The 12,158-nt window shown below is 32.2% G+C and overlaps 2 protein-coding genes across 2 annotated transcripts in view; one reads left to right on the top strand and one right to left on the bottom strand.

Annotated features, from left to right (window-relative positions):
• Nucleotides 1-1,277: 1,277 nt before the first annotated feature.
• On the bottom strand, nucleotides 1,278-11,056 carry LOC139495720 (guanosine-3',5'-bis(diphosphate) 3'-pyrophosphohydrolase MESH1-like). Its single transcript, XM_071284050.1, has 4 exons — nucleotides 10,936-11,056; nucleotides 7,502-7,557; nucleotides 6,042-6,123; nucleotides 1,278-3,573 (listed from the first exon to the last, which is right to left on the bottom strand). Exons 1-4 carry the CDS (start codon nucleotides 11,054-11,056, stop codon nucleotides 3,281-3,283), a joined length of 552 nt encoding a protein of 183 aa, XP_071140151.1. The 3' UTR covers nucleotides 1,278-3,280.
• Nucleotides 10,848-12,158, top strand: part of LOC139495719 (hepatoma-derived growth factor-related protein 2-like) — a 29,970-nt gene continuing 28,659 nt past the window's right edge. The window contains exon 1 of the mRNA XM_071284049.1: nucleotides 10,848-11,605. Within this exon, the coding sequence (XP_071140150.1) occupies nucleotides 11,531-11,605 (75 nt within the window). The 5' untranslated portion in view covers nucleotides 10,848-11,530. The remainder of the gene's footprint in view (nucleotides 11,606-12,158) is intronic.

The raw sequence follows: 12,158 nt of genomic DNA, 5'->3' as shown, positions 1-12,158 counted from the left end.
GCATTTTATGTTAAAATTTGTAATTTTCCTCTGAGTTCAGTAATTTTATATTAACCACCAAAACATAATTTCTAATGCAACAATTGATTATTATGCATTTAGAGTTGGTGTATAGAATGTGTTTTACTATCAAATAGTTGATTGTTTACCAATTCTATACACCCCCCCCCCCCCCCCATGTTATGTTTTGTCAATGGAGTCTTATTGACTGACAGACAGAAACACAAGTGTGTAGTATTACTCTAAGGATCATTCAGTCCAAGTCTAGTTAAAATTGATCAAGTGGTTTCAGAAGAGATTTAAAATAAAAAGTCAATGACATCAAACAACATAAACTACAGAAGCCTAGTGATGGCAGTAGTAGTGGACAATGTAAGCTTAAAAGTTAAACAAATAAAAGATGTCAACAGACACCAAGTTATTTCAGAGTGACAAACATCTTGCTTCTATTGCTGACTTTTCTCGTCATGAGACATGTAAGTCTCTTTTGACCTATTCATTCACAAAACTGGTATTACACAATGTGTAGTCATTTTATTCTAATTCATTGGTTGTCCTTGGTTACAGTATGACACATTTGTTATTTTGTATGTTGTTTTGTATAAGGGCTATTCCAGAAAAAAATGTATGGGGGTGTTGGAAGGCAGTTTTTGTCAGCACCTGCCACCCAGACAATTGTATTTGAGAACTATAGTGCATTATAGTGTGAAAAGTTGCTCTGATACCCATCACCCAAGTATTATTAATATAATGTGCCTTCCAACCCCCCCATACATTTATTTCTGGAATAGCCCTAAATCATTTTGTTGGTTTTCTCTTTTGAATTGTTTCTCATTTTGACATGTCAGAATATTTGATAGCTTACTACACAGGATGGGTTTTGCTAGTGGTAAAAAACCATACACTGCCCTACAGTTGTATATATCTGCATCCTTTGGTCTATTGTGGTTAGTTCCTATTTATTGTATTGTTAGTTATAATTTATCATAAAAGATTTCTAAATAAGGTTAAAATACAACTCATTTTCTCCAACTGGGTCGAGCAATAGCTGAGATAATTTATACACTGACTGCCCAACAGTGCCATTATAATCTGGGTTATAACGCTAAAGTCCAATCTCTGACAACTAGCACCCTTCTGCCCAAAGATTCAAGCTGGAACACTGATAAGAAGGATTTTCTCACTCTTGATAACTATTTAATGGTGATCTGTAGATGTGACACTATGCCAATTATACTTGTATAGCTATATCTTTATGATGATTGATCACTAGAAGATTTTATGTTGTTATTTGCACATCTTTATTAATAAATATAAATAAATTCTAATCTTAAATAAATATTAATTGTCAAAGAAAAATTCATATAAAAAATTGTACTACATGTACTATAATATATATATGATAATTGTATGTATGTAAAACAAACAACAGTTAAACAAAGCCTTCACAAAAAATTAAATGAAATCCATGGAGGAGTTGGGAAGAACAACTTATTACAGCAACCACCCACAACGGCTACTGTAATCAGGACCTTCTTGGTCATAGAGCTCTACCACTGTCTCTAACTTACTTTGCTAATGTAATCATTAATTTAATCAGACACTTTCAGAAATGATGTAATCATTAATTTAATTTAATCGTACAAATGACAAAGTAATTGTAATTTAATCAATTACATTGAAAGTAATCGGACCCATCTCTGTTATTGCATGTGACTTAATGAAATTGCTACATGATAATAAATTTTATGAATGAAATACAACTGCATGAGAAATGATATTTGTCCTTGAGAAAGTTCTTGGTATGATGATTGATTGCTGCTTGTTGAATGTCCAGTGACAATTATTTCAAAATGACCTTCTCATATAACTAGAGGCTCTCAAGAGCCTGTGTCGCTCACCTTGGTCTATGTGCATATTAACAATGGACACAGATAAATTCATGACAAAATAGTGTTTTGGTGATGGTGATGTGTTTGTAGATCTTTCTTTACTGGACATTCTTCTTGTTACAATTATCTCTATCTATAATGAACTTGGCCCAGTAATTACAGTGGAAAATATATTCTAAAAAATTTACAAAAAATTTACAAAAATTTAATGAAAATTGTTAAAAAATGACTATAAAGGGCAATAACTCCTTAAGGGGTAAACTGGCAATTTTGGTCATGTTGACTTATTTGTAGATCTTACTTTGCTGAACATTATTGCTATTTACAGTTTATCTCTATCTATTATAATATTCAAGATAATAACCAAAAACTGCCAAATTTCCTTAAAATTACTAATTCTGGGGCAGCAACCCAACAACAGGTTGTCTGTTTTGTCTGAAAATTTCAGGGCAGATAGAAATTGACCTGATAAACAATTTATTAGTGTCAGATTTGCTCTAAATGCTTTGGTTTCAGAGATATAAGCCAAAATCTACATTTCGCCCCTATGTACTATTTTTAGCCATGGTGGCCATCTTGGTTGGTTAGCAGGGTCACGCCACACATTTTTAAAACTAAATACCCAAATGAGGATTGTGGCCAAGTTTGGTTAAATTTGGCCCAGTAGTTTCAGAGCAGAAGATTTTTTAAAAAGAATACTAAAATTTTAGAAAAATGGTTAAAAATTAACTATAAAGGGCAAAAACTCCTTAATGGTTCAACTGACAATTTTGGTCATGTTGACTTATTTGTAGATTTTATAATGTTGAACATTATTTCTGTTTACAGTTTATCTCTATCTATAATAATATTCAAGATAATAACCAAATACAGTAAAATTTACTTAAAATTACCAATTTAGGGGCAGCAACCCAACAACGGGTTGCCCAATTCATCTGAAAATTTCAGGGCAGATAGATCTTGACCCGATAAACAATTTTACCCCCCATGTCAGCATTTTGTACTGCTAAATAGTTTTATGACTGAGATCCCAAGTCTAAAGAAAAACAAAAAAACACCTGAGTTTTTTTTTCCAATACTGTAAATTCAGAAATTATTGCATGCATTTATTATTGCGATTTTGTTATTCTAAACTTAATGCGATTTTAATTTTTACAATTTGGACAAAAATTGTGTTTAATTCATATAAAATATTTCAAAATGCGAGTATGAATTATGAATTATTTGTTAACAACTCTGTCGCATTTTTTCGCAATAATAAAAACCTTGCAATAATTTCAAAAATTACAGTATTCATGACAGGCATTACAAAAAGTCTGAGATTTTCAAAGTGAATAAAAGTATCTAATGTTGATACTGTTATAGTATCTTATACAAAAACTAGTGAACTAAGAATCTGATAAACCCTTTTCTTTAAACAATTTGTCTAATTCTTTTTCCATAGCATCGTTTATTCCTCTCAGTCCAGCTACTACTTTAAATGCAAATACAAAATATTCCTGGACTCGTTCCTCACTCCAGCCTTCTGGTGTAGCTCTTTTCAGATCTCTTAGATTGTACAATTTGTCTGCTAACTTGACCAGTTTAGCTTTGAGACTTTTATGAGGTGCATTTTTTATCTGTAGATTTTTCCTTTCAATCTTGGATAAACTTTTATCATCTGAAACTTCATCGACTAGACCTGTAATAAGAGGAATGTACAAAAATTATTCTAATCTCATATCACTTTCTACCATTTTGAAAAAAATCTAGCTTATAGAGGTATGTATATGTTACAGTAAATAGGTGAAATTAGGAATTACATGTAATTACTAAAATTTAGGAATTACAGGTAATTCCCGATGCACTTAGTTAATACAAGTAATTCCTTAAACGGCCCAGTTATTACCAGTAATTACTAATTTTAAAATGAATTATTACACCTATTTACTGACTGCTAAAACAATGTTGTATTATGGTCAGATGATCAAAAGTTATATGGTAATACTAATTAGAAGATCAGTTAGTACGTTTAAAATATTGAATAGTTGATTTGTATTAAAAATATCTTGAATAAATATGGACTTTCAAATATTTGGTTAAATCAGAGTAACTTTAGTTTTAATCCAAAATGGTTAAAGATGAGCATTAAACAGAGAATTTTTGACCAATTTCAGCAGACATGGAAATCAGAAATGAAAAATTCTCCCAAATCATTATGTTTTAAATTTAAAAAAAAAAACTTTGAGTTTGAAGAATATTTAGACTTATTAACTTATAATGATAAGATAATGTTATGTAGGTTAAGAACTGGAATGAACTGTTATGTGCATTAGCTTCCAGATATAAAAAAAAAAAATATATATTTTTTTATTGTTAAATCATTAATAAAAATGATATAGTGAAATTATAATTCACTGTTAGCAGCCAATCTGGTTCTATTTTGTTAAATTAGCTGCGAAACAAGGTTGATGAGTTGTGCACTTGCTAGTGAATATTTGGACCTCATTGAATACGTATTCATGTGACCTTCAATTCAACCCCTAGCTGGAGATGGGTTATCGATGTATTAAGCTATTACAATTGTAAGAGTTTTGCAGAACAAATAGTCTCGCCTACTTTTGCTGTTAATCGCAGGCTCAACAAAAATGAGGAAAAGATATTAAAATTTTCCTCTAGATACTATCTTTTGACTTAAGTACTTTAAAAAGCTTCTGTCAAAATTGGGTAAAAATCCAGGATGGTTTATAAAATCTAATGTTTTAAAATCTTTAACTGCAGAGTTTATGTAATGTTAACTGGGAAAAAAACTAGGCCATTTACGATGTTTATAAGTAATATAGGGAAAAAAAGGATTTTTTTTTACAAACTTTACTTACGGATATTATCTTATGATCATAAACATTTAGCTTCTGTCCAAGTTTGGTAGAAATCCAGGATATTTGGAGAAAGTTATTTTAAAGTTTTAAACCACAGTGCATGATTGAGATTTTAGTTTAACAAAATTATGAAAATCAATTTTGGATTGATATCATTGTCTTGCATATATAAATGCATATAGTGACGGAGTTACAAGACCTATAAAACAACCATTTTCCAGATTCAATTCACAAACACTAAAGAGTATGCACTTTTGATGTGCCTTATATTCCTACATCCTTAAGTAAGCTCCCTTAAAATCCCTACCCTTTACTTTCTTATTTGGTATCTTGAATTATGTTTTTCATTTTAAACAAAAACATCAAGTTAGTAAATTGCTGTAAAAATGACAAAAAAAATCAGTAATTACCAGTAATCACTGAAACAACTAGTAAATACATGTATTTACTAAATTGGCTAGTAATTACAGGTATTTACTGAAATGTTTAGTAATTACGTGTAATTCCTAATTTCACCTATTTACTGTAACATATACACTACAAACCAACTAATTTTCATAAAATACTTTATTTCACGATGAGCTCTTTTTAGCCCACTTCGCAACGAATTAATTTAGCAACTTTTAAATTTTCTTGATATAGAAAGATAAGCAAAGTTCCAAGTTTTTATTTTTTGAGACATTACATTTTTCGGTTATCTTACTTCTGTGAAAGTCATGAAAATAAATTGCTCACAAAATTAGTTAGTTTACCATGTTTACAGTGAACTGTGAATTTATTATTATTGAAATACAAATTATTGTGTATTTCTTGGTTTTAGATTAACCAACAAATTTCAATGTTTAACTAAGTTCAAATAAGCTATTAAGTCTTTAATATATGAAAAAATAAATGGGTGTTATGGGGCAAAATATTTTACATTGTAATATATGGAAAAACACTAAGGAGTCCGAACATTTGACACAAATTCCAAAACATCACCTAAGTACATCCTTAAATACCTTAAAATAGAGACCAAAGATACAACAGGAACATTCAAATTCATCAGTCGAAAAAATATACAGACAATGCCATGGCTAAAATAAACCAGACAAACAATAGCAACTGATCTACAAATAATAAAACTTTAAAATGACATTAAATTTGATTATGTAATAATTATCAGATGGCAGAACTGAAAGTAAAAAGAAGTTTTGTCAGATCCTTGGAAGCACATGGTTGACACATGATCTGTATTCTAGTTAAATTGACAATGTATTGTCTTTGTGGGACTTATCATACCATAACTAACCTGCCACTTCATCGCCAAACTCTTCCTTGATTTCATCTAATGTTGTTTCTGTGTCTTCTACCGTGTCATGTAACAGTGCAGCCTGAAATTTTGTAACATGTTTTAATAGTTGCATCATTGTAAATGCAGTGGCGGATCCAGGGGGAGGGTTCCGGTAGTTGGAACACCCCCCCTTTTTTTGGCCGATCAATGCATTTGAATGGGGACATATAGTTGGAACCCCCCTTTATCCTGGGTTGGGAACCCCCCCCCCCCCCTCCCTTTTAAAAATGGCTGGATCCGCCCCTGAAATGAGAGGACAGATAACAAAGGAACATTCAAACTCAAAAGTGGAAAATAAACTGACAACACCCATACCTGCCAACTGTCACTATTTGCGGGGGGATTTCCCCCATGGAAGCTCTAAAATGGAAATTTTGTGAGAAACATTTTTGTCTACAATTTTAAACAAAATAGTAGTTGTATAATTCCTATAGGCTTTTAAAAGTATGAAGAAGCCAAAAAACAACATTAAAATACATTTGAAGGCCCCTTTGAAGGTTTTATAGGACTACAAGAGCCGTCTTGCTCGCAAAACCCCCATGGGCATTTTAATTTTAGTTGGCAGGTATGAACACCATGTGGCTAAAACAGAAATGACCAACAGAAAAACACTAGTCTACAGCAGATCCAGTGGAGGGTTCCAACCCCCAGACCCCCCTTTTTTTGGACAATCAATGCATTTGAATGGGGACATATAGTTGGAACCCCCCCCTTTTTTTTTAATGGCTGGATCTGTCTCTGCTGTTACACAAACCACAAAAGAAACGACTGAGCAATACAAACACCATCCAAAACTTGGGGGTGATCTTACATGTAGGTGCTCTGGAAGGGTAAACAGATCCTGCACCCGTGCATATCATGTATATAGCCAAAGCATTAAACATCCATCAATCAATTAATAATCTTTTAATTAAAATTAGATATTGTTTCTATTTTTAAATATTTATGCTTATAAGCAGTTAATTTTCATGTAAAGCCTATTACAGTTTGCTATGCTGTATGGGTTTTCAGTATTGCTAAAGTTTGTACAGTGACCCATAGTTGATGACTCATATACCATTTGGAGGAAAGTTGTCTCATTCACAATCATATACAATTTTTTGTGGTAAAAAAGAAACGCAGAAAATTTGTTTCAGAAAATCGGTGATAAATAATATGAATAATCAGTACTTATATTGCTGAAAACTGACAATATCAGATATTGATCATTGTTGATAAACTGTTACCCAATTTCCTCCAGTGACAATTTCAATGTGTGACTCAGAATTACAAGACTTTGGTTATTAATAAATTTTTCAAGCTGGGAGAGATTTTGCTATCATAAAATTTTAACAAACAAAATATTACGTAGTTACTACATGTACTAAAATTGCAATGGTTTGTTATAAAATTATTATATGTATTATGTACATACATACCTGTATCACACTTAAGTCAGTAATCTTTCCTTCATTGGTCAGTATATAAGCTACTCCTGTAATTACAAACAAATCAATTATTACAATACAATCATAAACAATTTTCAGGTTGTATTTATAAAATAGAAGATGTGGTATGATTGCCAATGAGACAACTCTCCACAATAGACCATTGAAATGACAAAGACATTAATATCAAGCTATAGGTCACTGTATGGCCTTTAACAATGAGTAAAGCCCATACGGCATAGTTAGCTATAAAATACATGTATCAGAAAAGAATTGCCCGAACATAGTTTTGATCAGTAAAATGATCAACGATCTGCACTGCCAAAATGACCTTTCAACAAATTCTTGAAAACAGGATATATCTTTTGTTCACTATGTGTGTAACTTATTAAGATAACAACATCTCAAAATGGAATAAGATGAAACTAGGGAGAAAATGAACTTTCAGGAGCCTGTTATTCAGTGGTTGTCGTTTGTTTATGTGTTCCATATTTGTTTTTCATTCATTTTTTTGTACATAAATTAGGCTGTTAGTTTTCTTGTTTGAATTGTTTTACATTGTCATTTCGAGGCCTTTTATAGATGACTCTATGGTATGGGCTTTGCTCATTGTTAAAGGCCGTACAGTGACCTATAGTTGTAAATTTCTGAGTCATTTTGGTCTCTTGTGGAGAGTTGTTACATTGGCAATGATACCACATCTTCTTTTTTTAATATTAAAAACATAACATAGGTCTATTCAACCTTAAATTGGCATTGTTTAAGATGTACCTATAAAAAGGTTAATAAAACATTTAATGCATGAGAAATAAATGATATTCATGATAGTCGAGAGGATCTATTGGTTAAGTTGAAGAACAGCAATCCAATAAAAAAATAGATGCAGGTTATTTAGATATATAAGAAGATGCGTTATGAGTGCTTATGAGACAACTCTCCATCCAAGTCACAATTTGTAAAAGTAAACCATTATAGGTCAAAGTATGGTCTTCAACATGGAGACTTGGCTCACACGATACGAACAGCAAGCTACATGTATAAAGGGTCTCAAAAATGACTTGTGTAAAATCATTTAAACTTTAAAACCAATGGTCTAATCTATATAAAAAACGATAAAAGTATAATATGATTTCCAATTGCAATGAGACAACTAATTGAACTATCCACCAAAGTTGAAATAAAGTGGCTTGATGTAAGCAGTTATAGGCAAAAAGCATAGTTCCTTTGCATTTTGTGTTCTAATTCCATCTTAAGAACTAAATTTTAATATTTTATGATCATGATGCAGCTCTATATTACATGTATTACATGTATAAGCAGGATCATTAATGATAAGCATAAATCAACCTAAAAAATAGGACAAAGTTACATGTTAAAAAAAGGTTAGTATACAAAATTCAAAATATGGATATGCGTATAATTGCCAATGGGACAAATACATTTTATTTTCTCATTATAGTGTGTTTATTTCAAATTGCCCTTTTCTATGTACCTTTTTTTCTTTAAAACATTCTATTAGATCATCTTAAGGCAGTAGGGTACCCTATTTCAAATAATTAGGTCATCCTGGAAATATAAAAAAGAAGATTTGGTATGATTGCCAATGAGACAACTATCCACAAAAGACCAAAATGACACAGACATTAACAACTATAGGTCACCGTACGGCCTTCAACAATGAGCAAAGCCCATACCGCATAGTGAGCTATAAAAGGCCCTGATAAGATAATGTAAAACAATTCAAACGAGAAAACTAACGGCCTTATTTATGTAAAAAAAAAGAACCAAAAACAAATATATATATGTAACACATAAACAAACGACAACCACTGAATTACAGGCTCCTGATTTGGGACAGGCACATACATAAATAATGTGGCGGGGTTAAACATGTTAGCGGGATCCCAACCCTCCCCTAACCTGGGACAGTGGTATAACAGTACATCATAAGAACGAACTATAAAAATCAGTTGAAAAAGGCTTAACTCATCAGACTGGACAAAAATAGGAAGGCTATTTGAAGATTTTGCTTTTTGACACCTTCCCATGACACAGCCTTTCAAGAAATCATAATTTGAACTATGGTTTTTGACAGTTTGCTTTCCAGATGTTTTTGCCACACAACTGGTTCAGCCATGGGTCATTTCTGTAAGAGTTCTAGTTTAGTCTAGACTTTTTCTGTTAATTTCAGAGGGTATGAATTCCCGTTACTGTCAGGTGTCATACTGCCATTTTTGGCTACCATTAGCATCAAATTGGTTAAAATTGTACTGTGGTTCGTCAAATAATGAATGTTTTTGCAACAGCCCTCAGTCTTAGCATTTTCTAACACATGTCCTACTTTCTACCTTTACACAGGTTTGGGGTTTTTCTTTGGAGTACCACACTGGCACAGATTTTCAACAGGAATTTGCTTTGTTTGTAATTATGTTTACATGTATTGCTTTATTGATATGCAAAGAAAATATCAAACTGTGGTTCTTTGTCCCAAACCTGTGTTTGTTCAGTTTATACTTCTAACTAAGAACCAGTTAACATATCTTGGACCCCCTACTGATCTCTGATTAGTGTAAAACAGATGCTTCATTAAATTTGCACTGTATCTTTTCAGTGTTTGGTTCGGGCCCCAAAAGTGAAAACATCTAAGTATTCGCAACATAGTCCCTAAATAGAATAAGGAGCAATATATAGGGAGGATTGGAGAGGGGGGACTAGTATGTGGATTGTGAATTAATGGAACAATTTTGTATCAATAGATTATTAATACACAATACGTTTTTGTGCAATACAGGTACATATTATTCTAATTGGGAATCCCTCTCTGCTATTTGGTCCAATCAGCTTGGGGGTTTCCAAGTTGCTGCTGCATGTGAAATCTCGTTTACTAAATTTTGCTTTTCGAGATTATTCTAATTAACCAATCAAAATTAACACTGCATTTGAATTAACCAATCAGCGCTTAAGTAACAAGGCTTTTGTTTTAAGCACCAGCACATAATTATTCTGAAAGCAACGCTTGCTTTGAGCAGACATTCAAATTTTCTGGGAAATTATGCATAAAATATTTCTTGCGCCTTTAATTAGACCGAAAAAATTGCATACATAAACCTCCTGAATATGTAAATTCATCAATATTTTGGCACAACCCCTTCTTTATTTGAATCGTTTTGCTTAAAATATTGCCAAAAAAAAAAATATATATATAAAATATATATTAGACATATTTAACATGGGTGCCAAAATTACTACATTAGGTGCCGATTTAACCCGGTGCCAATTTGACTAAGTGCCGATTTGACCAGGTGCCGATTTAACCAAGTACCGATTTGACTAAAATTTCTGGCCGAAACATCAGTCAGACCAGTCTAAAAAAAAACATTGATTGGTTCAGCATAAGCAACTCTATATAAAGGAATTTTAACAACCTATTGGATGATTTATATATGGGGTGCTTTCAGGGTCTTTCCTTCTTTGATTTTTGTGTTTAATTGCTGCAAAATTGGTGCATCTAATAATTTCTGAAATTGAAGCTTCTCCGGAAGCCATTTTGTTTTGTTTTTGACAACCTTCGACTGGCGTAATTGAACTTAAATATTTTTTTAATTGACTCTTAAATTAAAATAAACATCAACGTTTATTCCTCTATGTTGTTGTATTACATATTTAATGAAAACAAGTACCTAAAATCAGAATAAATTTTAAAATGAAGTCGTAAATTTGAATTCCCGCCAAATTTTAATGCTCGCGAGAAATTACGATACTACAATCTAATATGGCAGCCTACACGACCAAAAATTAGCGGAAGAAAAAATCCTTGAAACATGAATAGGATAATAAGACGATTATGTTTATACTGATAAACAATTGCATAACATTGCCAAATTGTGGAATTTGCTTTCTGGTATTTGATACCAATCTCTGAAAAGAAGCAAATCGAATACAAAGTCGAGGTGTAGGCATTGTCGTCGCCATTTACATACAAAAGAGGTTCACGTTTGTATCTGACAGCTTTTAAATACAATGGCACATCAAGAATTCAAACCATTTGACAAAATATTCGCCAAGATGAAGGGATATCCGCATTGGCCAGCAAGGGTATGCAATAGTTATTGTCATATGTCATTTTGTGTGGTTCGGCATGCAGATTTTATTCTTTTTGTAAAGGTAGTTGCAAAGTAAACTTGTATTACCTGCTTGCTCATTATAAGTCTGTAAAACTCAACCCAATGGTCTCAATTGAACTATAAGTGTTCACCATTCACATCCTATGTGAGGGTTCACGTCGTAAACAACTAGTATCATATGGTCAGAAACTCATGAGAAAAGGATACCTTCGCCACCTCTTTCTTTCATCAATTATTGAGTAGCATTTCTATGTATGATTTATTCAGGGGTTCAAATAGCGGTTGTTATAGATCCATATGTAGGGCCTGGGATTTTGGTTGCAGGTTGTGGTGTCAAAGGTCGTGGACCTTCCAGTTATTTGATTTTTCATGTTGATCAAACGAAAGTGACCCATCTTAAGTCAATCCTGCCCCATATTTTAACAAAAATTACATCAATGTATGATTAATTTTTAAATTAATGGTTAGTTTGAATTTAGTGATTGATCTAAGAAGGAATCAAAATTAGCTCAGTTAGTGTACTA

Source organism: Mytilus edulis, chromosome 11 (genome assembly GCF_963676685.1).
Source record: "Mytilus edulis chromosome 11, xbMytEdul2.2, whole genome shotgun sequence".
NCBI lineage: Eukaryota > Metazoa > Mollusca > Bivalvia > Mytilida > Mytilidae > Mytilus > Mytilus edulis.
This window is presented reverse-complemented; position numbering and strand designations above follow the sequence as displayed.

Bases quoted from the DNA above. Each gene is read 5' to 3' on its own strand.
- LOC139495720 (XM_071284050.1), bottom strand. From the start codon at position 11,056: ATGGCTTCCGGAGAAGCTTCAATTTCAGAAATTATTAGATGCACCAAT. The intron at 7,558-10,935 runs GTTGTTAAAATT...TTGTAATTACAG, and splicing joins ATATATAAATCATCCAATAG to GAGTAGCTTATATACTGACC. The intron at 3,574-6,041 runs GTTAGTTATGGT...CTCTTATTACAG, and splicing joins GTTTGGCGATGAAGTGGCAG to GTCTAGTCGATGAAGTTTCA.